Source organism: Somniosus microcephalus, chromosome 12 (genome assembly GCF_052327205.1).
Source record: "Somniosus microcephalus isolate GS21.2 chromosome 12, FLI_Smic_1.0, whole genome shotgun sequence".
NCBI classification, from domain to species: Eukaryota; Metazoa; Chordata; class Chondrichthyes; order Squaliformes; family Somniosidae; genus Somniosus; species Somniosus microcephalus.
This window is the reverse complement of record NC_140998.1, coordinates 226419062-226443799: the sequence shown is the minus strand read 5'-3', so window position 1 is coordinate 226443799 and position 24738 is coordinate 226419062. Positions and strand designations below refer to the sequence as shown.

General features: G+C 46.9%; 1 protein-coding gene across 2 annotated transcripts in view; it reads left to right on the top strand.

The window, feature by feature from the left end:
- The window catches only part of LOC147110218 (rap guanine nucleotide exchange factor 2-like), a 113325-nt gene that overhangs the window by 72612 nt on the left and 15975 nt on the right, over positions 1–24738 (top strand). The window contains exons 14-17 of one of the 2 annotated variants that reach the window (XM_086004126.1): positions 5790–5887; positions 9945–9953; positions 12939–12950; positions 15095–15185. In XM_086004126.1, the coding sequence (XP_085860252.1) occupies positions 5790–5887; positions 9945–9953; positions 12939–12950; positions 15095–15185 (210 nt within the window). Of the gene's footprint in view, positions 1–5789; positions 6384–9944; positions 9954–12938; positions 12951–15005; positions 15303–24738 lie in introns of those variants that run through there. The other variant, XR_015080403.1, reaches the window with a different exon arrangement.

The window sequence follows — 24738 nt, the reverse complement described above, 5'->3', positions numbered from 1 at the left end:
TACAGTTTAAACACTAGAAAGACTGCAATAAACCAACACTTAATTAAAAACATACTATGTTAAATATTTAATTCTTATTTATGGTATTAATGAGAAGTATTCCCATGGGGACCAATTTTGAAGTAAAACCAAAAAATGTTTTTTGGACGATTTTAAGAGATATGATAAAGCAGTATCTTCCTATAAAAAGCATGATGAGGACTCGGATTTTGCAGTCAGCGGCGAAGGAACAGCACTTGCCGTTCACCTTGCTGACACCTGCCCACAGAGTTTTGACCAGCTTTAGATTGCAGATTTGCTCTAATGCGACGTTTTTTCCAGAGCACCGCCCACTACAGGGGATCTGTGGCATCTGTGAGCAGGTCAAGTAACAGCAAGGCTATTCAACCAATCAGATTGAAGAATCCTCACTGAGACACGCAGGGCTGGATTTTCAATGGGGCCTGGAGGCGTGATTGGAGGCATTGGGGGGGGTTAAAATCGCGAAAACTGGCGGGTGGGACCCCGCCGCCTGGTTCCCAACTCCGAGCAACTTTAAATCAGTGGAAGCCCTTGCGGTTGACAAAAATATCTGGATTGCGATGGGGTGCCTTAAGGGCCACATGTGTGCAGTCAACGACGCCCTGCACCCTTGGAAAGCCTGCCAGATGAGCTATTCCAACCGCACGTGCCGTGACACTTGCTTGATCATTGGTGAAATGGATGTGATTGTGTGCGATGGCAAAGTGGGCATCGGTTACCTGCGTGATGCAAGTGTGTGCGGCCGCTTGGGAGATGCCGCTGATGTCTGCTGCTGATCCCTGGAATGAGCCTGAGGCAAAAAAGTTGAGTGCGGTGGTGACTTTGACGGCCACTGCTAAGGGTTGTCCACTTGGTCCTCTGGCCTGCAGGTCTTTTTGCAGCATTGCACAGATGTCACCCACTACCTCTCGTGAAAGTCGGAGCCGCCTTTGGCACTGCTGCTCAGACATGTTGAGATAGCTGACCCTGTGTCTGTAGACCCTGTTTGGGTGGTATCTCCTGCGCCGACAGGCTTCCATGCGCTGGCCCCTTCTGGCCTGTGCATCTTCAGGTGGGTGAGCAGAAGCTTGGCGCTCCTGTTGTTGGTGCTGCTGTTGTTCCTGGTTCTGCTGGTGCTGCGGCTGGTCTTCGTCCTCATCTAATGTCCAGAAGGGAAGGAAATAAATGGCTCCCATGCTTCTGGTATATGCCTCAGTTGATGAAGCGCTCAGTGAAGGTGGCGAGAGGGGTTTCCCAGGAGGTCACACTGGAGATGGGTGTCAGGCTCCAAACTTCCACAGCTGTGGTTATGCCTTCTAAAAGCTCCCCCAGACCTGAGACTACAAAGTCCTGCCACCTGCAAATGATGGCTGGTCAAATCTCCACTTAAATGGTTGAGCTGCAGCTGATAGTCAGCAATCCAATTGTACTCCCACCAGGTTTTGCTGTCGTGTTTCAGAACAGGCGTGTTTCACGTGGGAAAAAGGTTAAAATCGCAAAGGCCTTTCAAAATGGCATTATAGAGGCAATTTAGTGCTTGGTAAGGGCCTTAACGGCCTATCCCGCATCTTGGAGGCGGGACGGAGACTTGACCATTAGACACGAATTAATGAAAATTGCTTGGAGGCGGGTTTGGCCCGCACGCCAGTTTTTGCAATTTAACCCCCCCCCATACGCCTCCAATCCCGCCTCCACGGCCCAATGAAAATCCTGCCCATAGTGTATAGCATCGGATGTAAGATTACATCGGTGTTCTGGTGTTTTTCTCTTTACCTTTGGATGAAACTTTGCAGGACATTCCTCTGGGGAGTTGCATGGGTTGGGTTGAGTCCACAGTAGTGCAGATTTGACATGGTTTTAGAAAGGAATGGGCGAAATGGGACGTATTACCTTTCCTTGTTCCATGTTTTATCTTCTTGTGAGTATTGATCATTAATGAGGCTGCGATAATCTCATTTACATGTGCAGGTTCAACAACTCCAAGTCAGATCCCTTGACTATTTCAACAAAATGTCCATAATACCTACAGATAGATTTGAAATATGCAAAAATGTGTTAATGAGAAATCCTTTAAAGTTTTTCTTTTCGAAAGGTCCTGAGAGTGATACTTTTCCAAATTGGTGAGGACCAATATAATGACAAGGGTAGAAACTATCTAATGTAATTATCTTCATGGGCTCTGAATATGGTTACACTAACCCTTTTGTTAATTATTTTATTTTTTTGTAAGTATTACAATTAACAAGTAATATAGAGACAGGTTATATTGTAATTGTAGATGCTATACTGCCAAAAGTACATGTTTAAAATCTCAATTTCTGGATTATTTGATAGTTAAATGGTTAAGATAATGCTTACAGAGCAGATTCATTGACTGTCTTGTACTGTAGCTGCATTAATTATGTGGAATTTTGTTTCAGCCATGGAATTTATATAAAAAATTAATAGAAACACATTTGAGTATATTATACATTGCTGATGGTGTTTCAATTGGCAAGCTGTAAACCTAAGGGATCGGGTAACAGATGTCTTAAATCATGGAGAAGTGCGGTCAATATTTCAAATGGGATTATGCAGTAAAATGAAAACGTGTTTCATCTGTATCCATAAAATGTGACTTGCAAAGAGGAGAAAAAAATGAGTTACTTGGATTAGCAATACACATCCACATTAATTCTCGAGCCAACTGGATTTGCAGTTTGGAGAACCATAAAAGAGATTTTATATTGTAAATAAAGCATGATTCATTTTTTCAGTAAATTGTTATATAAAGGCTGAATAGTACACACAAAAAGGCAGAATGCTTACTTCCATGGAACAAATAGGCACAGCGAATGTTTGCAATGGAATCTTTATTTCATGAAAAGGTTATAACCAGACTTGAAAATAACAGAAATGCTGTATTGGGACTAAGTTGGAAAAAATGGCCCTTGGTAAAGTTTTTCTTGTGTCAATAATTTGCAGGCCTCTAGTTCACATTTCCATTGATGTGACTGAAAAATAATGCCCCATAGCATTTGGACACAAATAGCACTTTAAAGCTCTATTTCCTTTAAACCATTAGCATCTACCAGAATATGTGTATCTTGAAAACAGTACAAATCAGTATGGTTAATAAATTCTATTGCTGCACTCATTAATTCAGTAAAATTTGCTCATGAGACCTGGAGGTGGTTGACACATATTATGGTGGCTTCACAAAAGTGCCAGACAGTGAAATATATGACCCAGTATTTGATTTTTAACAGTTAACTACTGATTTCCAATGGTGTTGTTTATGGGTAGTCCAAGGTCTGGCACACAGTTGTAATGTGTAGATTCTTATGTGGAACTGTGTTCAACGTCCTTTTAAGGCCACTGCTCAGACACATCCTCTGAGGAAGTGTTTAGAATAGTCACATCCTCAGATCAATTAAAGGCTAATTATTGGTTGCAGTTGCTTAAAATTGACCGTGTTTGTAAATCCCTGATTCTTGCACTGACGGTAGGCCGTGTTAGGAAAAAAAGAGCAGGATTTGGCTAGCTTTCTTTTGCCTTTTTTAAAATACTTTTGACACTTTTGAAGTGCGACCTTTTAACGATGATACATTCTCACTGGATGTAAGACATCCATGGCAAAGCACACGGGATATTGGACATGAAAACGGGTCGGCTAAAAACCCCACAAAGATCAGCATTGAAAACAGAAAAAGGTGCATAAAATAGAAAAGAAAAATATACCAGCAAAAATATACAATAAGTGCAAGAAATAAATGTAAAATAATTTATTTAAAATAATTTATTCCTTGCACACTATTTTTAGGTATATTTTTGCTGTTTCAAAAAAAATTATTCAATGTTTATGTACTTTGCTGTTTTCTGTGCTGGTCTTTGTGGAGTTTGTTTTGCCCATCCCTTTTCCTGGCTACTTGGCTCTCTGCATGCCATAGAAACAAATTGCATATGATCCATTGCAGACTTGCACAATTGTAAAGACTGCAGTGAAAAAACATTTTGAAACTGCTGTGAAAAGAAAGAAACAATGAAAGGTTGCATGTAAAGTAAGACTAACTCCAGATGTGCCAAGAATAAAATCAGATTTGATTTCTCATCGGTGGTCGCTGGCCGACAGCTGTGTGACCCCCCTTGGCCCACAGCTGCATGACCCACCTTGGCCCACAGCTGCATGACCCACCTTGGCCCACAGCTGCGTGACCCCCCTGGCCCACAGCTGAGTGACCCCCCTTGGCCCACAGCTACATGACACCCCTGGCCCACAGCTGCGTGATCCCCCTTGGCCCACAGCTGCATGACACCCTTGGCCCACAGCTGCGTGATCCCCCTTGGCCCACAGCTGCGTGATCCCCCTTGGCCCACAGCTGCGTGACCCACTTTGCCCACAGCTGCATGACCCACCTTGGCCCACAGCTGCATGACCCCTTGGCCCACAGCTGCGTGACCCCCCTTGACCCACAGCTGCGTCACCCCTTGGCCCACAGCTGCGTGACCCCCCTGGCCCACAGCTGCGTGACCCCCCCTGGCCCACAGCTGCGTGACCCCCCCTTGGCCCACAGCTGTGTGACCCCCCTTGGCCCACAGCTGCGTGACCCCCCTTGGCCCACAGCTGAGTGACCCCCCTTGGCCCACAGCTGCGTGACCCCCCCTTGGCCCACAGCTGCGTGACCGCCCCTGGCCCACAGCTGCGTGACCCCCCCTTGGCCCACAGCTGCGTGAACCCCCACTTGGCCCACAGCTGCGTGACCCCCCCTTGGCCCACAGCTGCGTGACCCCCCTTGGCCCACAGCTGTGTGACCCCCCGGCCCACAGCTGCGTGACCCCCCTGGCCCACAGCTGCGTGACCCCACTGGCCCACAGCTGCGTCATCCTTCTGGGCCACAGCTGCGTGACCCCCCTGGCCCACAGCTGCGTGACCCCCCTTGGCCCACAGCTGCGTGACCCCCCTTGGCCCACAGCTGCGTCATCCCTCTGGCCCACAGCTGCGTGACCCCCCTTGGTCCACAGCTGTGTGACACTCCTGGCCCACACGCATGTTCCCTACAGAGAAAAAAGATGGAGACACAAAGAGAAAAATAAGTAAGGCTAAAACAGCAAATCGAAAAACTTTAAAATCGACCATAATATATGAATATGAAATTTAAGCCAATCAGGTGCAATTGTGACACCCAAGATATGAGGACAGGGGCATGTGCGATATGCACTATTTCTTATATATTTTGATGCAAAATTATGGAGAATAGGTAGTTCACTGGGTTAGAAAACTGTCTTCACTCTGCTCAGGACGTATCTCTGAAGCGAGTACATGGCTGGAATTAAAAGCTCACTCTGGTACAGCTCACTGGGGCTCCAGTTCATTGCACCAGTCTCAATAATGTTTTAAAAAGTAAAACTGAAAACTATATATTTTTTATTCCCCCTCAGCTGGAAGAAAAGATTTTTCAACCTTTTTTGTGTTTATTCCTTTCCACAACTTGTAAAACTAAAGGGCAACTATTGTTTTACAAACTGTCCTTTGCAGCTGTGAGTCTTGTGACCTGCAGCATGATGACACTGTTGCACGAGATGTTACACTTCTGAAACAAAAACAGCAGGGACCAAAAATAAAAATCAAATCAACTAATACCAAAGCATTTGAAACAAAGCTGAATTGCAGCATATTTCATTCCCCCATTCCAAGAAATACATATCTTTATAAGTGACAGCAAGTTAAGTGATTTAAAAATTGTCAGTTGGAATCTTGCTTTTTCAATGAAATCTGTACATATGTAATTTCTTTCTTCATTGGTATCTAGTAGCCAAGAGCAGAGGAGAAAAGAAAGCAGGGAAACTTTCAGATACATCTCCAGTTGCTCCCAGATCAGGGGCACAGCATCAGAAGCAGCAGCAGAAAGTAAATCAGGCCCTCCAGGTCCCAGCTGTATCACTGTATCCATCACACAAGAACGTGCAATTTAAAGACCTCCCTCCATTTGGTAATAACATTTTAAAGAATAATTTGCTGCTCTGCTTTTGAACTAAGCGTTTGCTATTTCCCTTCCACAAAGTGTGCTTGAAAAATAACCTGTCTGCAGAGCCATTTCAGTAAAATATCAAGTGCTTTTGTTCCAAAGACTTGTGAATTTGAATATCTTTTCTTTACAATTGTATATTTGTTCAGCATTATTTTGCTTTGTATGTGTTGAAATGAACAGGGTTACTTTAACTGCATTGCTATTCCAATTTCTGTCCTTCAGGTACCCATTCTCCTCAAGCTTTGAAGAAAATTCTGTCCTTGTCTGACGAAGCAAATTTGGATCGAAATAAAAAGCAGGCAGAAGATACTATATCAAACACATCATCCCAGCTGTCGTCTCCTCCTACATCTCCTCAGACCTCGCCAAGGAAAGGTAGCACCTTGGAAAGAAAATGCACCAGATCCAAAGATGTGCCCTTCCCAACCCTGTGACAAAGCAGTGTATTTGCTAATGTGCTGTGGTACAAATACTGATAGGATTTGAGATTTCCAATCTGCTACAAGCAAATTTTTTCGTCTGCTTAGCCCATATGCCCAAATCTGTCGCATCACTCCCCTCTAGTGGTTATTCATATGTTATGTGCATTACCATGTCAATGGCTAGTTTTAAGCAGCCCGATGCCTATCTTGCTCAAAACAGAAAGGAGCTCTGTTAAGTCCATGAATGATTGAGACACGGACTAGCAGGAGAGAAACAAACAAGTCTTTACTGGTGAAAGGCATAAACGAAACTAACCAACAGAGGCTCTCTAGCGTCTTTTATACAGGGGTGGTCACTGCCGGTATTGCAGTCTGAGACCAGTTATTCTCTTAAAGGTACATACACAACAATTCCTCCCCTTTTAGATAAACAGTACATAACATTCATTTAACACTAATGATAACGAATTACAATCACAATTACTGTTGCTAGATACATTGGTTAAGTTTAAGCAATTATAAGTTCAGTCTTTGAGGAGGCTTCCTGATTCTGTCTGGGTAACGCCTCTTTGGAGTATCAGGTTCTTCTGGCAATGTTGAGTCGGAATCAATGTCGTCGTTTGGTTCATCTGCTTCCAATATTACCGGTTCTGCGGTAGCTGCAATTGGAACGTCGATTTCATTACCAGGTGTATCAGATCGTGGTGTGGAGTTGACGTTGGTCAGCATGGCGTCTTACAATGCTCTCCCCAACGTCCACGGTATACATGAGAGGTCCTTGTCGTGTACAAATCGTTCCTGGCTGCCATTTCTCAGTGCGGTAGTCCCGGGCCAAAACTGGTTGACCTATCTTAAAACTCCTGGTCGGCCTTTCATTCATATTCTGAAACTGCCTGTTCTCCACATCTCTTCGGACGTTTGGCTTAACCAAATCCAAGCGGCATCGTAGTCTTCGATTGAAGAACATCATGGCTGGAGTTTGGTTGGTAACCGCATGTCTCGCATTCCGGTAGGCAAACAAGAAGTTGTCCACCTTGTGTTGTAGGGGTATATCTTCATTACACATTGCCTTGATAGCCTTCTTGAATGTTTGGACAAACCTCTCGGCCAATCCATTAGTTGCTGGATGATATGGGGCAAATGTGTAATGCTTAACACCATTGTTCTTTAAGAACCTCCGGAACTCTTCAGACACAAACTGTGGTCCATTGTCAGAGCAAATCTGTTCAGGCAGCCCATTCCTGGCGAATATGGTTCGTAAAACTGCGATAGCTTTTTCCGTGGTGGTTGAGGACATTTTTATTACCTCTGGCCACTTTGAATGTGCATCCACCGCAATTAAAAACATCGAGTCCATGAAGGGACCAGCAAAATCAATGTGCACCCTTTGCCATGGAGATGAGGGCCACTCCCATGGATGCAGAGGAGCTTGTGGTGGGGCGTTTTGGACCTTCTGGCATCCTGCACAGCTCTTGGTCATCTCTTCGATTTCTCTATCGATTCCCGGCCACCACACAAACGCTCTGGCTAAGCTCTTCATTTTTACCCCACCCAGATGACCCTCATGAAGCTCATTGAGCACTCTATCCGTCAACTTAGGTGGAATTACTACTCTGGATCCACACATCAAGGTTCCTCTGCACACTGACAGCTGTTCTCTTCTTGACGAAAATGCTGGCAGCAGTGGTTCGCCATGTGCTGGCCATCCCTTCACCGTTAAATCATAGACCCGTGATAGTGTCGGGTCATTCCGTGTTTCCTTTTCTATGTTTTCATTCGTCACAGGGAGACATTCGACTATGGTCGAGTGGAATAACTCCATTGGATCCACTGCAAGGTCTTCTTCTTCCACCGTCGGCAACGGTAGACGTGACAATCCATCAGCATTTCCATGCTGTTTAGTTCCCCTGTACTCGATGTCATATTGGTGTGCCCCTAGGAAAAGGGACCATCTCTGCAGCCGTTGTGCTGTCATTATCGGTACGCCCTTCTGAGGGTTGAAAATGGAGACAAGAGGTTGATGATCGGTTAGTAGAGTAAATTTTTGACCGTGCAGATAGTGATTGAACTTCTTCACCCCCCACACTAGGCTGAGGGCCTCTCTGTCAATCTGGGCGTAGTTACGCTCGGCAGAAGTTAACGAGCGTGACACAAAAGCTATCGGCCTCTCCAAACCATCAAGGAATTTATGTGACAGTACCGCCCCAATGCCGTTGGGAGATGCATCACATGCCAGCCTGATTGGCAGTGCTGGGTTGTAGTGAGCCAATACTTCCTTCGAAGTGATTAAGTCCTTACTCTTCTGAAAAGCACGTTTACAATCATCGCTCCATTTCCATGCTACCCCCGTTCGTAGCAGGGCGTTCAGTGGATGCAGAATTGTCGACAAATTCGGCAAAAACTTATGATAGTAATTCACCAACCCGAGGAATGACCTCAGTTGCGACACATTTTCAGGCGCTGGGGCCTTAACAACCGCTTCAATTTTGTCAGGGGACTTATGTAACCCCTCTTCATCAATCACGTGGCCACAATACGATATCTGTTTCTTAAAAAATTCGCACTTGGGGCGGTTGGCTCGCAGCCCATGTTCCCGTAGTCTAGTGAGCACCTGTTCTAGGTTGTTAAGGTGTTCACTGTCATCTTCACCTGTTACAAGGATGTCGTCCAAGTAACACTGAGTCCCCGGAATCCCTTGCAGGACTTGTTCCATCGCTCTTTGCCATATCGCCGGAGCCGATGCTACTCCGAATACCAATCGATGATATTGGTAAAGACCTTTGTGAGTGTTTATCGTGAGATACTTCCTAGAGGACTCTTCAACCTCCATCTGCAAATATGCTTGTGCTAGGTCAATTTTTGTAAAACGCTTCCCTCCAGACAGTGAGGCGAAGATGTCTTCTATCCTTGGAAGAGGATATTGTACTGTGTGAAGGACAGGGTTCACCGTCACCTTGAAATCCCCACAGATGCGAATCTTCCTTGGCTCTCCGGACCTATTGCTTAATGTTTTTTTCATGACAGGAACGATGGGTGTCGCCCACTCGCTCCAGTCGACCTTAGACAACACGCCCGCCTTCTCCAGATTCTCTAGCTCTGCCTCGACGGCTGGACGAATTGCATATGGTACCGGTCTCGCTTTGAAAAACTTGGGAACTGCATTCTCTTCTATTTTTAACGAGGCGGTTACGCCTTTAAGCGTGCCCAGTTCTTGTTGAAATACCTCTTTGGCGTTAGCTAAGATTGTTGACAATCGTCCAGGAGTGACGTCTTCATCTTTTTTACCGTCCACCGTCATTGCATGAATGGAATGCCAATCTAAGTTTATCTTCCTGATCCATTCCCGTCCCAATAACGGTGGTCCACCATTTGGCAGTATGTAGAGATACAATTTCCGTATTTTCTTGCCATTGTATTCGACAGGCACCCTTATTTTTCCTCTGGGGTATACTTTTTGCCCCGTATACGTCGTCAAGACGATGGATGTCTCTCTCAAGGGTATGTGTGAAAATAGCCGCTCATAGTCTCGTCGATTCATGACGGTTAGCGCTGATCCTGTATCCAATTCCATTTTAACTTGGGACCCTGCTATTGTGAGGGTGACCCAAATGGTTCGGTGATCCTCTTTTGCGATTACATTGTGAAGTTTGAGACAGCTTAATCTCCTGTTCTCGGATTCACTATCGCTCATCTGGTCTTCGGAACTACTGTCCGTCATCTTTTGTACTTTCTTGTACGGTTCCTTAGTAGCCTTTTTGTTGTCGCTGGTCTTCTTCCCAGACCTACAAACTCGTGCAATGTGTCCAATCTTCCCGCATTGTCTGCATATTTTGTCTTTGGACCAGCAGTCCTTCTGGTCATGGTTAGTTCTGCCGCAGCGATAACATTTTGCAAATCCCCGTGTCATTTCGTGGGTGCTGTATTCCTGTGGTTTTTGTTGAATTTCTGCAGCTCCCCTGGCTGCTGCTTCATACGATACTGCCACGCTGAAAGCCTTATCTAGCGTCAGCTCTTTTTCTGCGAGTAACTTCTTCTGTGTTCCTTCACTCAGGAGTCCACAGACAAATTTGTCCCGTAGGGTATCTGCCAGTCCTGCTCCGAACTGGCAGTGCTTTGATAGCTTGTGTAGTTCCGTAAGATACTCAGCATTGCTCTCATCTTTGTGCTGAGTTCTCCTGTGGAATTTAAATCTTTCTGCTATCAACAGCGGTGCAGGGTTTAAGTGCTCCTGTAGAACAGCAACAATTTCGTTAAAACTCTTCGCCTTCGGTTTGGCTGGAGTAATCAGATCCCGCAATAGACCGTACGTTCTAGCGCCCATTACGTTTAGCAATATTGATGCCTTTTTCCCCTCCGCTATTTAATTTGCCTCGAAATATACCTCGACTCTTTCCACATACGTGGTCCAGTCCTCTAATGTATTATCAAAAGCAGTGATACAGCCAGTCTTCGGCATCTTGCAAATCTAAAATGGCGCCTCCCGCGCTTTGCCTTCTTCTCTGATTTAACAAAATGGCGCCTCCCGTGCTTTTCCTTCTTCCCCGCTGTTGTTAGCGCTGCTTTCCACGGTTTCTTGCGCGTATTCTTTTTCTTTCATTATTTTCCCGTCGTGGAGCGGGCCCTCTGGGACACTTCCCTCCCTCTTCTGAGGTCCGAACACTGCCCAGCTTCGAAACACCGGCTCCACCCTCTCTCTCTCCTTGCTTCCCGACTCGCTGCCCGGCCCCACTGCAGCCCAGGAAGGATCAGAGCGCTACCTGCCACCAGCCCGATTAGCTGGGAAACCACGGACCGAGGAACCCAGCCTGGGTCTGGAAAGTCGCTCCTGCAAAGCCTTGAACCCGATGATTGACGGTCGACACCCGTTCCTCGAGTTTCAATGGACTCTTTTTTTCTTCCGACCTTCAACGTCGTCGGAGCTGCTGCTGAGTTGCAGGTAAGTTCTTTCTAACTCGTCGCCAGTGCTAAGTCCGTGAATGATTGAGACACGGACTAGCAGGAGAGAAACAAACAGGTCTTTACTGGTGAAAGGCATAAACGAAACTAACCAACAGAGGCTCTCTAGCGCCTTTTATACAGGGGTGGTCACTGCCGGTATTGCAGTCTGAGACCAGTTATTCTCTTAAAGGTACATACACAACAAGCTCCTCATAGTAGCGTATGATGATAAACATGGCTGTACTGACAAATAGCAAAACTGTTTTACAATAACGTTTTACATTAAACACACTATTCTTAATTATTGCAGTATTAAAAATACCATAACATGCATTTACACACATCCAATAATATTATCTCTAATACAGCGGACTCCAGGTGCTTTGTAAATTTAATTCGTTGGAATGGTGTAAATAATTCAGCTGTTTTTTTTGCCTCGTAGAAATAGTTTAAATTGCCACAGATACATTTACTACATGTTGAAAATTTGCACCTCTTCATTTCAAACTGCAACTGACCAGCATGGCACTCAACTCCCATTATAAATTGGGAAAAAGTCCTGTTTCTCCTGTTGCTATTTGTTGGCTCAGGTCTTGTACTGCATAATTACATGACCTTGGGATACCATTAATGTTGAAATATTTTGCCACCATCGCTGCATTGACTAATAGCTGCTTAGCTAACTAATGTAGCACGATAGAATCTAGTGTTTCACCAGTGAGTTAGACGATCTTTTAGTTCAGTCTGTATGTTTCTGTATGGAAGGATTCAATATGTACTTGAATGAAACCATCATCTCATCAGTAACATGGAACACATTATCAATAGGAATTAGACTGAATCTCCACAAGAAAATAATGGAAAGCTGTCCAGTGCTGCTTTCAGGATGTTGAAAAACATTAGATAAACGACTTTTTCCATTTTTAAGAATTCTGACCTCTCCCAAGCTGTACCTCATTCAATAAGCAGTGCTTATATTTTTCACTGTTATGTAATTAAAGATTACTCTTAAACTACAGACTGACTCCAGATATTCACCAGAGTACATTACTGTGAAAATGAGCACTCTCCTTTCAGTAATATTTACTTCATACCTTTTTATGAATATTATATCCTTTTTCATATTTTTCATTTGTTGCTTTTAATACAAGTGTTAAAAATTGGTAGTATACAGATAACATCCAGTATGAGGGCATGTCATTTAACAGTGTAGGCCTTAACCCATGCCAGGATATGGCTGTATCTGATGCCAGTGTTGTAGCTGTACTGGAACAGCTTGGCTAGAAGTGCAGCTAGTTCTGGAGCACAAGTCTTCAGCACGACAGCCGGGATGTTGTCGGGGCCCATAGCCTTTGCTGTATCCAGTGCGCTCAGTCATTTCTTGATATCACGTGGAGTGAATCAAATTGGCTGAAGACTGGCTTCTGTGATGGTGGGGACCTCAGGAGGAGGCCGATATGGATCATCCACTCGGCACTTCTGGCTGAAGATGGTTGCAAATGCTTCAGCCATGTCTTTTGCACTCACATGCTGGGCTCCACCATCATTGAGGATGGGGATATTCATGGAGCCTCCTACTCCCGTTAGTTGTTTAATGGTCCACCATATTCACGACTGGATGTGGCAGGACAGCAGAGCTTTGACCTGATCCGTTGTTTGTGGGATCGCTTAGCCCTGTCTATGGCATTCTGCTTCTGCTTTTTAGCATGCAGTCCTGTGTTGCAGCTTCCCCAGGTTGGCACCTCATTTTTAGGTATGCCTGGTGCTGCTCCTGCACTCCTCATTGAACCAGGGTTGGTCCCCCGGCTTGATGGTAATGGTAGAGTGAGGAATATGCCGGGCCATGAGTTTACAGTTTGTGGTGGAATACAATTCTGCTGCTGCCCCACAGCGCCTGGCTCACAGCTGCGTGACCCCCCCGGCCCACAGCTGCGTGACCCCCCTGGCCCACAGCTGCGTGACCCCCCCTGGCCCACAGCTGCGTCATCCCCCCTTGGCCCACAGCTGCATGACCCCCCTGGCCCACAGCTGCGTCATCCCTCTGGCCCACAGCTGCGTGACCCCCCTTGACCCACAGCTGCGTGACCTCCCTGGCCTACAGCTGCGTCATCCCTCTGGCCCACAGCTGCGTGACCCCCCTTGGCCCACAGCTGCGTGACCCCCCTTGGCCCACAGCTGCGTGACCTCCCTGGCCTACAGCTGCGTGACCCCCCCTTGGCCCACAGTTACGTGACCCCCCCGGCCCACAGCTGTGTGACCCCCTTGGTCCACAGCTGCGTGACCCCCCTTGGCCCACAGCTGCGTGACCCCCCCCTTGGCCCACAGCTGCGTGACCCCCCCTTGGCCCACAGCTGTGTGACCCCCCTTGGCCCACAGCTGCGTGACCCCCCTGGCACACAACTGCGTGACCCCCCTTGGCCCACAGCTGCGTGACCCCCCTTGGCCCACAGCTGTGTGACCCCCCTTGGCCCACAGCTGCGTGACCCCCCTTGGCCCACAGCTGCGTGACCCCCCTTGGCCCACAGCTGTGTGACCCCCCTTGGCCCACAGCTGCGTGACCCCCCTGGCACACAGCTGTGCGACCCCCCCTTGGCCCACAGCTGCGTGACCCCCCTTGGCCCACAGCTGTGTGACCCCCCTTGGCCCACAGCTGCGTGACCCCCCTGGCACACAGCTGTGTGACCCCCCTTGGCCCACAGCTGCGTGACCCCCCCTTGGCCCACAGCTGTGTGACCCCCCTTGGCCCACAGCTGCGTGACCCCCCTTGGCCCACAGCTGCGTGACCCCCCTGGCACACAGCTGTGCGACCCCCCCTTGGCCCACAGCTGCGTGACCCCCCTTGGCCCACAGCTGTGTGACACTCCTGGCCCACACGCATGTTCCCTACAGAGAAAAAAGATGGAAACACAAAGAGAAAAATAAGTAAGGCTAAAACAGTAAATCGAAAAACTATAAAATCGACCATAATATATGAATATGAAATTTAAGCCAATCAGGTGCAATTGTGACACCCAAGATATGAGGACAGGGGCATGTGCGATATGCACTATTTCTTATATATTTTGATGCAAAAGTATGGCGAATAGGTAGTTCACTGGGTTAGAAAACTGTCTTCACTCTGCTCAGGACGTATCTCTGAAGCGAGTACATGGCTGGAATTAAAAGCTCACTCTGGTACAGCTCACTGGGGCTCCAGTTCATTGTACCAGTTCAACAATGTTTTAAAAAGTAAAACTGAAAACTATATATTTTTTATTCCCCCTCAGGTGGAAGAAAAGATTTTTCAACCTTTTTTGTGTTAATTCCTTTCCACAACTTGTAAAACTAAAGGACAACTATTGTTTCACAAACTGTCCTTTGCAGCTGTGAGTCTTGTGACCTGCAGCATGATGACACTGTTGCACGAGATGTTACACTTCTGAAACAAAAACAGCAGGGACCAAAAATAAAAATAAAATCAACTAATACCAAAGCATTTGAAACAAAGCTGAATTGCAGCATGTTTCATTCCCCCATTCCAAGAAATACATATCTTTATAAGTGACAGCAAGTTAAGTGATTTAAAAATTGTCAGTTGGAATCTTGCTTTTTCAATGAAATCTGTACATATGTAATTTCTTTCTTCATTGGTATCTAGTAGCCAAGAGCAGAGGAGAAAAGAAAGCAGGGAAACTTTCAGATACATCTCCAGTTGCTCCCAGATCAGGGGCACAGCATCAGAAGCAGCAGCAGAAAGTAAATCAGGCCCTCCAGGTCCCAGCTGTATCACTGTATCCATCACACAAGAACGTGCAATTTAAAGACCTCCCTCCATTTGGTAATAACATTTTAAAGAATAATTTGCTGCTCTGCTTTTGAACTAAGCGTTTGCTATTTCCCTTCCACAAAGTGTGCTTGAAAAATAACCTGTCTGCAGAGCCATTTCAGTAAAATATCAAGTGATTTTGTTCCAAAGACTTGTGAATTTGAATATCTTTTCTTTACAATTGTATATTTGTTCACCATTATTTTGCTTTGTATGTGTTGAAATGAACAGGGTTACTTTAACTGCATTGCTACTCCAATTTCTGTCCTTCAGGTACCCATTCTCCTCAAGCTTTGAAGAAAATTCTGTCCTTGTCTGACGAAGCAAATTTGGATCGAAATAAAAAGCAAGCAGAAGATACTATATCAAACACATCATCCCAGCTGTCGTCTCCTCCTACATCTCCTCAGACCTCGCCAAGGAAAGGTAGCACCTTGGAAAGAAAATGCACCAGATCCAAAGATGTGCCCTTCCCAACCCTATGACAAAGCAGTGTATTTGCTAATGTGCTGTGGTACAAATACTGATAGGATTTGAGATTTCCAATCTGCTACAAGCAAATTTTTTCGTCTGCTTAGCCCATATGCCCAAATCTGTCGCATCACTCCCCTCTAGTGGTTATTCATATGTTATGTGCATTACCATGTCAATGGAAGAAGTGTGGTGTTTGCTAGTTTTAAGCAGCCCGATGCCTATCTTGCTCAAAACAGAAAGGAGCTCTGTTAAGTCCATGAATGATTGAGACACGGACTAGCAGGAGAGAAACAAACAAGTCTTTACTGGTGAAAGGCATAAACGAAACTAACCAACAGAGGCTCTCTAGCGCCTTTTATACAGGGGTGGTCACTGCCGGTATTGCAGTCTGAGACCAGTTATTCTCTTAAAGGTACATACACAACAATTCCTCCCCTTTTAGATAAACAGTACATAACATTCATTTAACACTAATGATAACGAATTACAATCACAATTACTGTTGCTAGATACATTGGTTAAGTTTAAGCAATTATAAGTTCAGTCTTTGAGGAGGCTTCCTGATTCTGTCTGGGTAACGCCTCTTTGGAGTATCAGGTTCTTCTGGCAATGTTGAGTCGGAATCAATGTCGTCGTTTGGTTCATCTGCTTCCAATATTACCGGTTCTGCGGTAGCTGCAATTGGAACGTCGATTTCATTACCAGGTGTATCAGATCGTGGTGTGGAGTTGACGTTGGTCAGCATGGCGTCTTACAATGCTCTCCCCAACGTCCACGGTATACATGAGAGGTCCTTGTCGTGTACAAATCGTTCCTGGCTGCCATTTCTCAGTGCGCTAGTCCCGGGCCAAAACTGGTTGACCTATCTTAAAACTCCTGGTCGGCCTTTCATTCATATTCTGAAACTGCCTGTTCTCCACATCTCTTCGGACGTTTGGCTTAACCAAATCCAAGCGGCATCGTAGTCTTCGATTGAAGAACATCATGGCTGGAGTTTGGTTGGTAACCGCATGTCTCGCATTCCGGTAGGCAAACAAGAAGTTGTCCACCTTGTGTTGTAGGGGTATATCTTCATTACACATTGCCTTGATAGCCTTCTTGAATGTTTGGACAAACCTCTCGGCCAATCCATTAGTTGCTGGATGATATGGGGCAAATGTGTAATGCTTAACACCATTGTTCTTTAAGAACCTCCGGAACTCTTCAGACACAAACTGTGGTCCATTGTCAGAGCAAATCTGTTCAGGCAGCCCATTCCTGGCGAATATGGTTCGTAAAACTGCGATAGCTTTTTCCGTGGTGGTTGAGGACATTTTTATTACCTCTGGCCACTTTGAATGTGCATCCACCGCAATTAAAAACATCGAGTCCATGAAGGGACCAGCAAAATCAATGTGCACCCTTTGCCATGGAGATGAGGGCCACTCCCATGGATGCAGAGGAGCTTGTGGTGGGGCGTTTTGGACCTTCTGGCATCCTGCACAGCTCTTGGTCATCTCTTCGATTTCTCTATCGATTCCCGGCCACCACACAAACGCTCTGGCTAAGCTCTTCATTTTTACCCCACCCAGATGACCCTCATGAAGCTCATTGAGCACTCTATCCGTCAACTTAGGTGGAATTACTACTCTGGATCCACACATCAAGGTTCCTCTGCACACTGACAGCTGTTCTCTTCTTGACGAAAATGCTGGCAGCAGTGGTTCGCCATGTGCTGGCCATCCCTTCACCGTTAAATCATAGACCCGTGATAGTGTCGGGTCATTCCGTGTTTCCTTTTCTATGTTTTCATTCGTCACAGGGAGACATTCGACTATGGTCGAGTGGAATAACTCCATTGGATCCACTGCAAGGTCTTCTTCTTCCACCGTCGGCAACGGTAGACGTGACAATCCATCAGCATTTCCATGCTGTTTAGTTCCCCTGTACTCGATGTCATATTGGTGTGCCCCTAGGAAAAGGGACCATCTCTGCAGCCGTTGTGCTGTCATTATCGGTACGCCCTTCTGAGGGTTGAAAATGGAGACAAGAGGTTGATGATCGGTTAGTAGAGTAAATTTTTGACCGTGCAGATAGTGATTGAACTTCTTCACCCCCCACACTAGGCTGAGGGCCTCTCTGTCAATCTGGGCGTAGTTACGCTCGGCAGAAGTTAACGAGCGTGACACAAAAGCTATCGGCCTCTCCAAACCATCAAGGAATTTATGTGACAGTACCGCCCCAATGCCGTAGGGAGATGCATCACATGCCAGCCTGATTGGCAGTGCTGGGTTGTAGTGAGCCAATACTTCCTTCGAAGTGATTAAGTCCTTACTCTTCTGAAAAGCACGTTTACAATCATCGCTCCATTTCCATGCTACCCCCGTTCGTAGCAGGGCGTTCAGTGGATGCAGAATTGTCGACAAATTCGGCAAAAACTTATGATAGTAATTCACCAACCCGAGGAATGACCTCAGTTGCGACACATTTTCAGGCGCTGGGGCCTTAACAACCGCTTCAATTTTGTCAGGGGACTTATGTAACCCCTCTTCATCAATCACGTGGCCACAATACGATATCTGTTTCTTAAAAAATTCGCACTTGGGGCGGTTGGCTCGCAGCCCATGTTCCCGTAGTCTAGTGAGCACCTGTTCTAGGTTGTTAAGGTGTTCACTGTCATCTTCACCTGTTACAAGGATGTCGTCCAAGTAACACTGAGTCCCCGGAATCCCTTGCAGGACTTGTTCCATCGCTCTTTGCCATATCGCCGGAGCCGATGCTACTCCGAATACCAATCGATGATATTGGTAAAGACCTTTGTGAGTGTTTATCGTGAGATACTTCCTAGAGGACTCTTCAACCTCCATCTGCAAATATGCTTGTGCTAGGTCAATTTTTGTAAAACGCTTCCCTCCAGACAGTGAGGCGAAGATGTCTTCTATCCTTGGAAGAGGATATTGTACTGTGTGAAGGACAGGGTTCACCGTCACCTTGAAATCCCCACAGATGCGAATCTTCCTTGGCTCTCCGGACCTATTGCTTAACGTTTTTTTCATGACAGGAACGATGGGTGTCGCCCACTCGCTCCAGTCGACCTTAGACAACACGCCCGCCTTCTCCAGATTCTCTAGCTCTGCCTCGACGGCTGGACGAATTGCATATGGTACCGGTCTCGCTTTGAAAAACTTGGGAACTGCATTCTCTTCTATTTTTAACGAGGCGGTTACGCCTTTAAGCGTGCCCAGTTCTTGTTGAAATACCTCTTTGGCGTTAGCTAAGATTGTTGACAATCGTCCAGGAGTGACGTCTTCATCTTTTTTACCGTCCACCGTCATTGCATGAATGGAATGCCAATCTAAGTTTATCTTCCTGATCCATTCCCGTCCCAATAACGGTGGTCCACCATTTGGCAGTATGTAGAGATACAATTTCCGTATTTTCTTGCCATTGTATTCGACAGGCACCCTTATTTTTCCTCTGGGGTATACTTTTTGCCCCGTATACGTCGTCAAGACGATGGATGTCTCTCTCAAGGGTATGTGTGAAAATAGCCGCTCATAGTCTCGTCGATTCATGACGGTTAGCGCTGATCCTGTATCCAATTCCATTTTAACTTGGGACCCTGCTATTGTGAGGGTGACCCAAATGGTTCGGTGATCCTCTTTTGCGATTACATTGTGAAGTTTGAGACAGCTTAATCTCCTGTTCTCGGATTCACTATCGCTCATCTGGTCTTCGGAACTACTGTCCGTCATCTTTTGTACTTTCTTGTACGGTTCCTTAGTAGCCTTTTTGTTGTCGCTGGTCTTCTTCCCAGACCTACAAACTCGTGCAATGTGTCCAATCTTCCCGCATTGTCTGCATATTTTGTCTTTGGACCAGCAGTCCTTCTGGTCATGGTTAGTTCTGCCGCAGCGATAACATTTTGCAAATCCCCGTGTCATTTCGTGGGTGCTGTATTCCTGTGGTTTTTGTTGAATTTCTGCAGCTCCCCTGGCTGCTGCTTCATACGATACTGCCACGCTGAAAGCCTTATCTAGCGTCAGCTCTTTTTCTGCGAGTAACTTCTTCTGTGTTCCTTCACTCAGGAGTCCACAGACAAATTTGTCCCGTAGGGTATCTGCCAGTCCTGCTCCGAACTGGCAGTGCTTTGATAGCTTGTGTAGTTCCGTAAGATACTCAGCATTGCTCTCATCTTTGTGCTGAGTTCTCCTGTGGAATTTAAATCTTTCTGCTATCAACAGCGGTGCAGGGTTTAAGTGCTCCTGTAGAACAGCAACAATTTCGTTAAAACTCTTCGCCTTCGGTTTGGCTGGAGTAATCAGATCCCGCAATAGACCGTACGTTCTAGCGCCCATTACGTTTAGCAATATTGATGCCTTTTTCCCCTCCGCTATTTAATTTGCCTCGAAATATACCTCGACTCTTTCCACATACGTGGTCCAGTCCTCTAATGTATTATCAAAAGCAGTGATACAGCCAGTCTTCGGCATCTTGCAAATCTAAAATGGCGCCTCCCGCGCTTTGCCTTCTTCTCTGATTTAACAAAATGGCGCCTCCCGTGCTTTTCCTTCTTCCCCGCTGTTGTTAGCGCTGCTTTCCACGGTTTCTTGCGCGTATTCTTTTTCTTTCATTATTTTCCCGTCGTGGAGCGGGCCCTCTGGGACACTTCCCTCCCTCTTCTGAGGTCCGAACACTGCCCAGCTTCGAAACACCGGCTCCACCCTCTCTCTCTCCTTGCTTCCCGACTCGCTGCCCGGCCCCACTGCAGCCCAGGAAGGATCAGAGCGCTACCTGCCACCAGCCCGATTAGCTGGGAAACCACGGACCGAGGAACCCAGCCTGGGTCTGGAAAGTCGCTCCTGCAAAGCCTTGAACCCGATGATTGACGGTCGACACCCGTTCCTCGAGTTTCAATGGACTCTTTTTTTTTCTTCCGACCTTCAACGTCGTCGGAGCTGCTGCTGAGTTGCAGGTAAGTTCTTTCTAACTCGTCGCCAGTGCTAAGTCCGTGAATGATTGAGACACGGACTAGCAGGAGAGAAACAAACAGGTCTTTACTGGTGAAAGGCATAAACGAAACTAACCAACAGAGGCTCTCTAGCGCCTTTTATACAGGGGTGGTCACTGCCGGTATTGCAGTCTGAGACCAGTTATTCTCTTAAAGGTACATACACAACAAGCTCCTCATAGTAGCGTATGATGATAAACATGGCTGTACTGACAAATAGCAAAACTGTTTTACAATAACGTTTTACATTAAACACACTATTATTCTTAATTATTGCAGTATTAAAAATACCATAACATGCATTTACACACATCCAATAATATTATCTCTAATACAGCGGACTCCAGGTGCTTTGTAAATTTAATTCGTTGGAATGGTGTAAATAATTCAGCTGTTTTTTTTGCCTCGTAGAAATAGTTTAAATTGCCACAGATACATTTACTACATGTTGAAAATTTGCACCTCTTCATTTCAAACTGCAACTGACCAGCATGGCACTCAACTCCCATTATAAATTGGGAAAAAGTCCTGTTTCTCCTGTTGCTATTTGTTGGCTCAGGTCTTGTACTGCATAATTACATGACCTTGGGATACCATTAATGTTGAAATATTTTGCCACCATCGCTGCATTGACTAATAGCTGCTTAGCTAACTAATGTAGCACGATAGAATCTAGTGTTTCACCAGTGAGTTAGACGATCTTTTAGTTCAGTCTGTATGTTTCTGTATGGAAGGATTCAATATGTACTTGAATGAAACCATCATCTCACCAGTAACATGGAACACATTATCAATAGGAATTAGACTGAATCTCCACAAGAAAATAATGGAAAGCTGTCCAGTGCTGCTTTCAGGATGTTGAAAAACATTAGATAAACGACTTTTTCCATTTTTAAGAATTCTGACCTCTCCCAAGCTGTACCTCATTCAATAAGCAGTGCTTATATTTTTCACTGTTATATAATTAAAGATTACTCTTAAACTACAGACTGACTCCAGATATTCACCAGAGTACATTACTGTGAAAATGAGCACTCTCCTTTCAGTAATGTTTACTTCATACCTTTTTATGAATATTATATCCTTTTTCATATTTTTCATTTGTTGCTTTTAATACAAGTGTTAAAAATTGGTAGTATACAGATAACATCCAGTATGAGGGCATGTCATTTAACAGTGTAGGCCTTAACCCATGCCAGGATATGGCTGTATCTGATGCCAGTGTTGTAGCTGTACTGGAACAGCTTGGCTAGAAGTGCAGCTAGTTCTGGAGCACAAGTCTTCAGCACAACAGCCGGGATGTTGTCGGGGCCCATAGCCTTTGCTGTATCCAGTGCGCTCAGTCATTTCTTGATATCACGTGGAGTGAATCAAATTGGCTGAAGACTGGCTTCTGTGATGGTGGGGACCTCAGGAGGAGGCCGATATGGATCATCCACTCGGCACTTCTGGCTGAAGATGGTTGCAAATGCTTCAGCCATGTCTTTTGCACTCACATGCTGGGCTCCACCATCATTGAGGATGGGGATATTCATGGAGCCTCCTACTCCCGTTAGTTGTTTAATGGTCCACCATATTCACGACTGGATGTGGCAGGACAGCAGAGCTTTGACCTGATCCGTTGTTTGTGGGATCGCTTAGCCCTGTCTATGGCATTCTGCTTCTGCTTTTTGGCATGCAGTCCTGTGTTGCAGCCTCCCCAGGTTGGCACCTCATTTTTAGGTATGCCTGGTGCTGCTCCTGCACTCCTCATTGAACCAGGGTTGGTCCCCCGGCTTGATGGTAATGGTAGAGTGAGGAATATGCCGGGCCATGAGTTTACAGTTTGTGGTGGAATACAATTCTGCTGCTGCCCCACAGCGCCTGGCTCACAGCTGCGTGACCCCCCCGGCCCACAGCTGCGTGACCCCCCCGGCCCACAGCTGCGTGACCCCCCCGGCCCACAGCTGCGTGACCCCCCCTGGCCCACAGCTGCGTCATCCCCCCTTGGCCCACAGCTGCATGACCCCCCTGGCCCACAGCTGCGTCATCCCTCTGGCCCACAGCTGCGTGACCCCCCTTGACCCACAGCTGCGTGACCTCCCTGGCCTACAGCTGCGTCATCCCCCCTTGGCCCACAGCTGCATGACCCCCCTGGCCCACAGCTGCGTCATCCCTCTGGCCCACAGCTGCGTGACCCCCCTTGACCCACAGCTGCGTGACCCCCCTGGCCCACAGCTGCGTCATCCCCCCTTGGCCCACAGCTGCATGACCCCCCTGGCCCACAGCTGCGTCATCCCTCTGGCCCACAGCTGCGTGACCCCCCTTGGCCCACAGCTGCGTGACCCCCCTTGGCCCACAGCTGCGTGACCTCCCTGGCCTACAGCTGCGTCATCCCTCTGGCCCACAGCTGTGTGACCCCCTCTGGCCCACAGCTGCGTGACCCCCCTTGACCCACAGCTGCGTGACCTCCCTGGCCTACAGCTGCGTCATCCCTCTGGCCCACAGCTGCGTGACCCCCCTTGGCCCACAGCTGCGTGACCCCCCTTGGCCCACAGCTGCGTGACCTCCCTGGCCTACAGCTGCGTGGCCCCCCTTGGTCCACAGCTGCGTGACCCCCCCTTGGCCCACAGTTACGTGACCCCCCCGGCCCACAGCTGTGTGACCCCCTTGGTCCACAGCTGCGTGACCCCCCCTTGGCCCACAGCTGTGTGACCCCCTCTGGCCCACAGCTGCGTGACCCCCCTTGACCCACAGCTGCGTGACCTCCCTGGCCTACAGCTGCGTCATCCCTCTGGCCCACAGCTGCGTGACCCCCCTTGGCCCACAGCTGCGTGACCCCCCCTTGGCCCACAGCTGTGTGACCTCCCTGGCCTACAGCTGCGTGACCCCCCTTGGCCCACAGCTGCGTGACCCCCCTTGGCCCACAGCTGCGTGACCCCCCTTGGCCCACAGCTGCGTGACCCCCCCTTGGCCCACAGCTGCGTGACCCCCCCTTGGCCCACAGCTGTGTGACCCCCCTTGGCCCACAGCTGCGTGACCCCCCTGGCACACAGCTGTGTGACCCCCCTTGGCCCACAGCTGCGTGACCCCCCTTGGCCCACAGCTGCGTGACCCCCCTTGGCCCACAGCTGCGTGACCCCCCTTGGCCCACAGCTGCGTGACCCTCCTGGCACACAGCTGTGCGACCCCCCATTGGCCCACAGCTGCGTGACCCCCCTTGGCCCACAGCTGTGTGACACTCCTGGCCCACACGCATGTTCCCTACAGAGAAAAAAGATGGAGACACAAAGAGAAAAATAAGTAAGGCTAAAACAGTAAATCGAAAAACTATAAAATCGACCATAATATATGAATATGAAATTTAAGCCAATCAGGTGCAATTGTGACACCCAAGATATGAGGACAGGGGCATGTGCGATATGCACTATTTCTTATATATTTTGATGCAAAAGTATGGCGAATAGGTAGTTCACTGGGTTAGAAAACTGTCTTCACTCTGCTCAGGACGTATCTCTGAAGCGAGTACATGGCTGGAATTAAAAGCTCACTCTGGTACAGCTCACTGGGGCTCCAGTTCATTGCACCAGTTCAACAATGTTTTAAAAAGTAAAACTGAAAACTATATATTTTTTATTCCCCCTCAGGTGGAAGAAAAGATTTTTCAACCTTTTTTGTGTTAATTCCTTTCCACAACTTGTAAAACTAAAGGACAACTATTGTTTCACAAACTGTCCTTTGCAGCTGTGAGTCTTGTGACCTGCAGCATGATGACACTGTTGCACGAGATGTTACACTTCTGAAACAAAAACAGCAGGGACCAAAAATAAAAATAAAATCAACTAATACCAAAGCATTTGAAACAAAGCTGAATTGCAGCATGTTTCATTCCCCCATTCCAAGAAATACATATCTTTATAAGTGACAGCAAGTTAAGTGATTTAAAAATTGTCAGTTGGAATCTTGCTTTTTCAATGAAATCTGTACATATGTAATTTTTTTCTTCATTGGTATCTAGTAGCCAAGAGCAGAGGAGAAAAGAAAGCAGGGAAACTTTCAGATACATCTCCAGTTGCTCCCAGATCAGGGGCACAGCATCAGAAGCAGCAGCAGAAAGTAAAT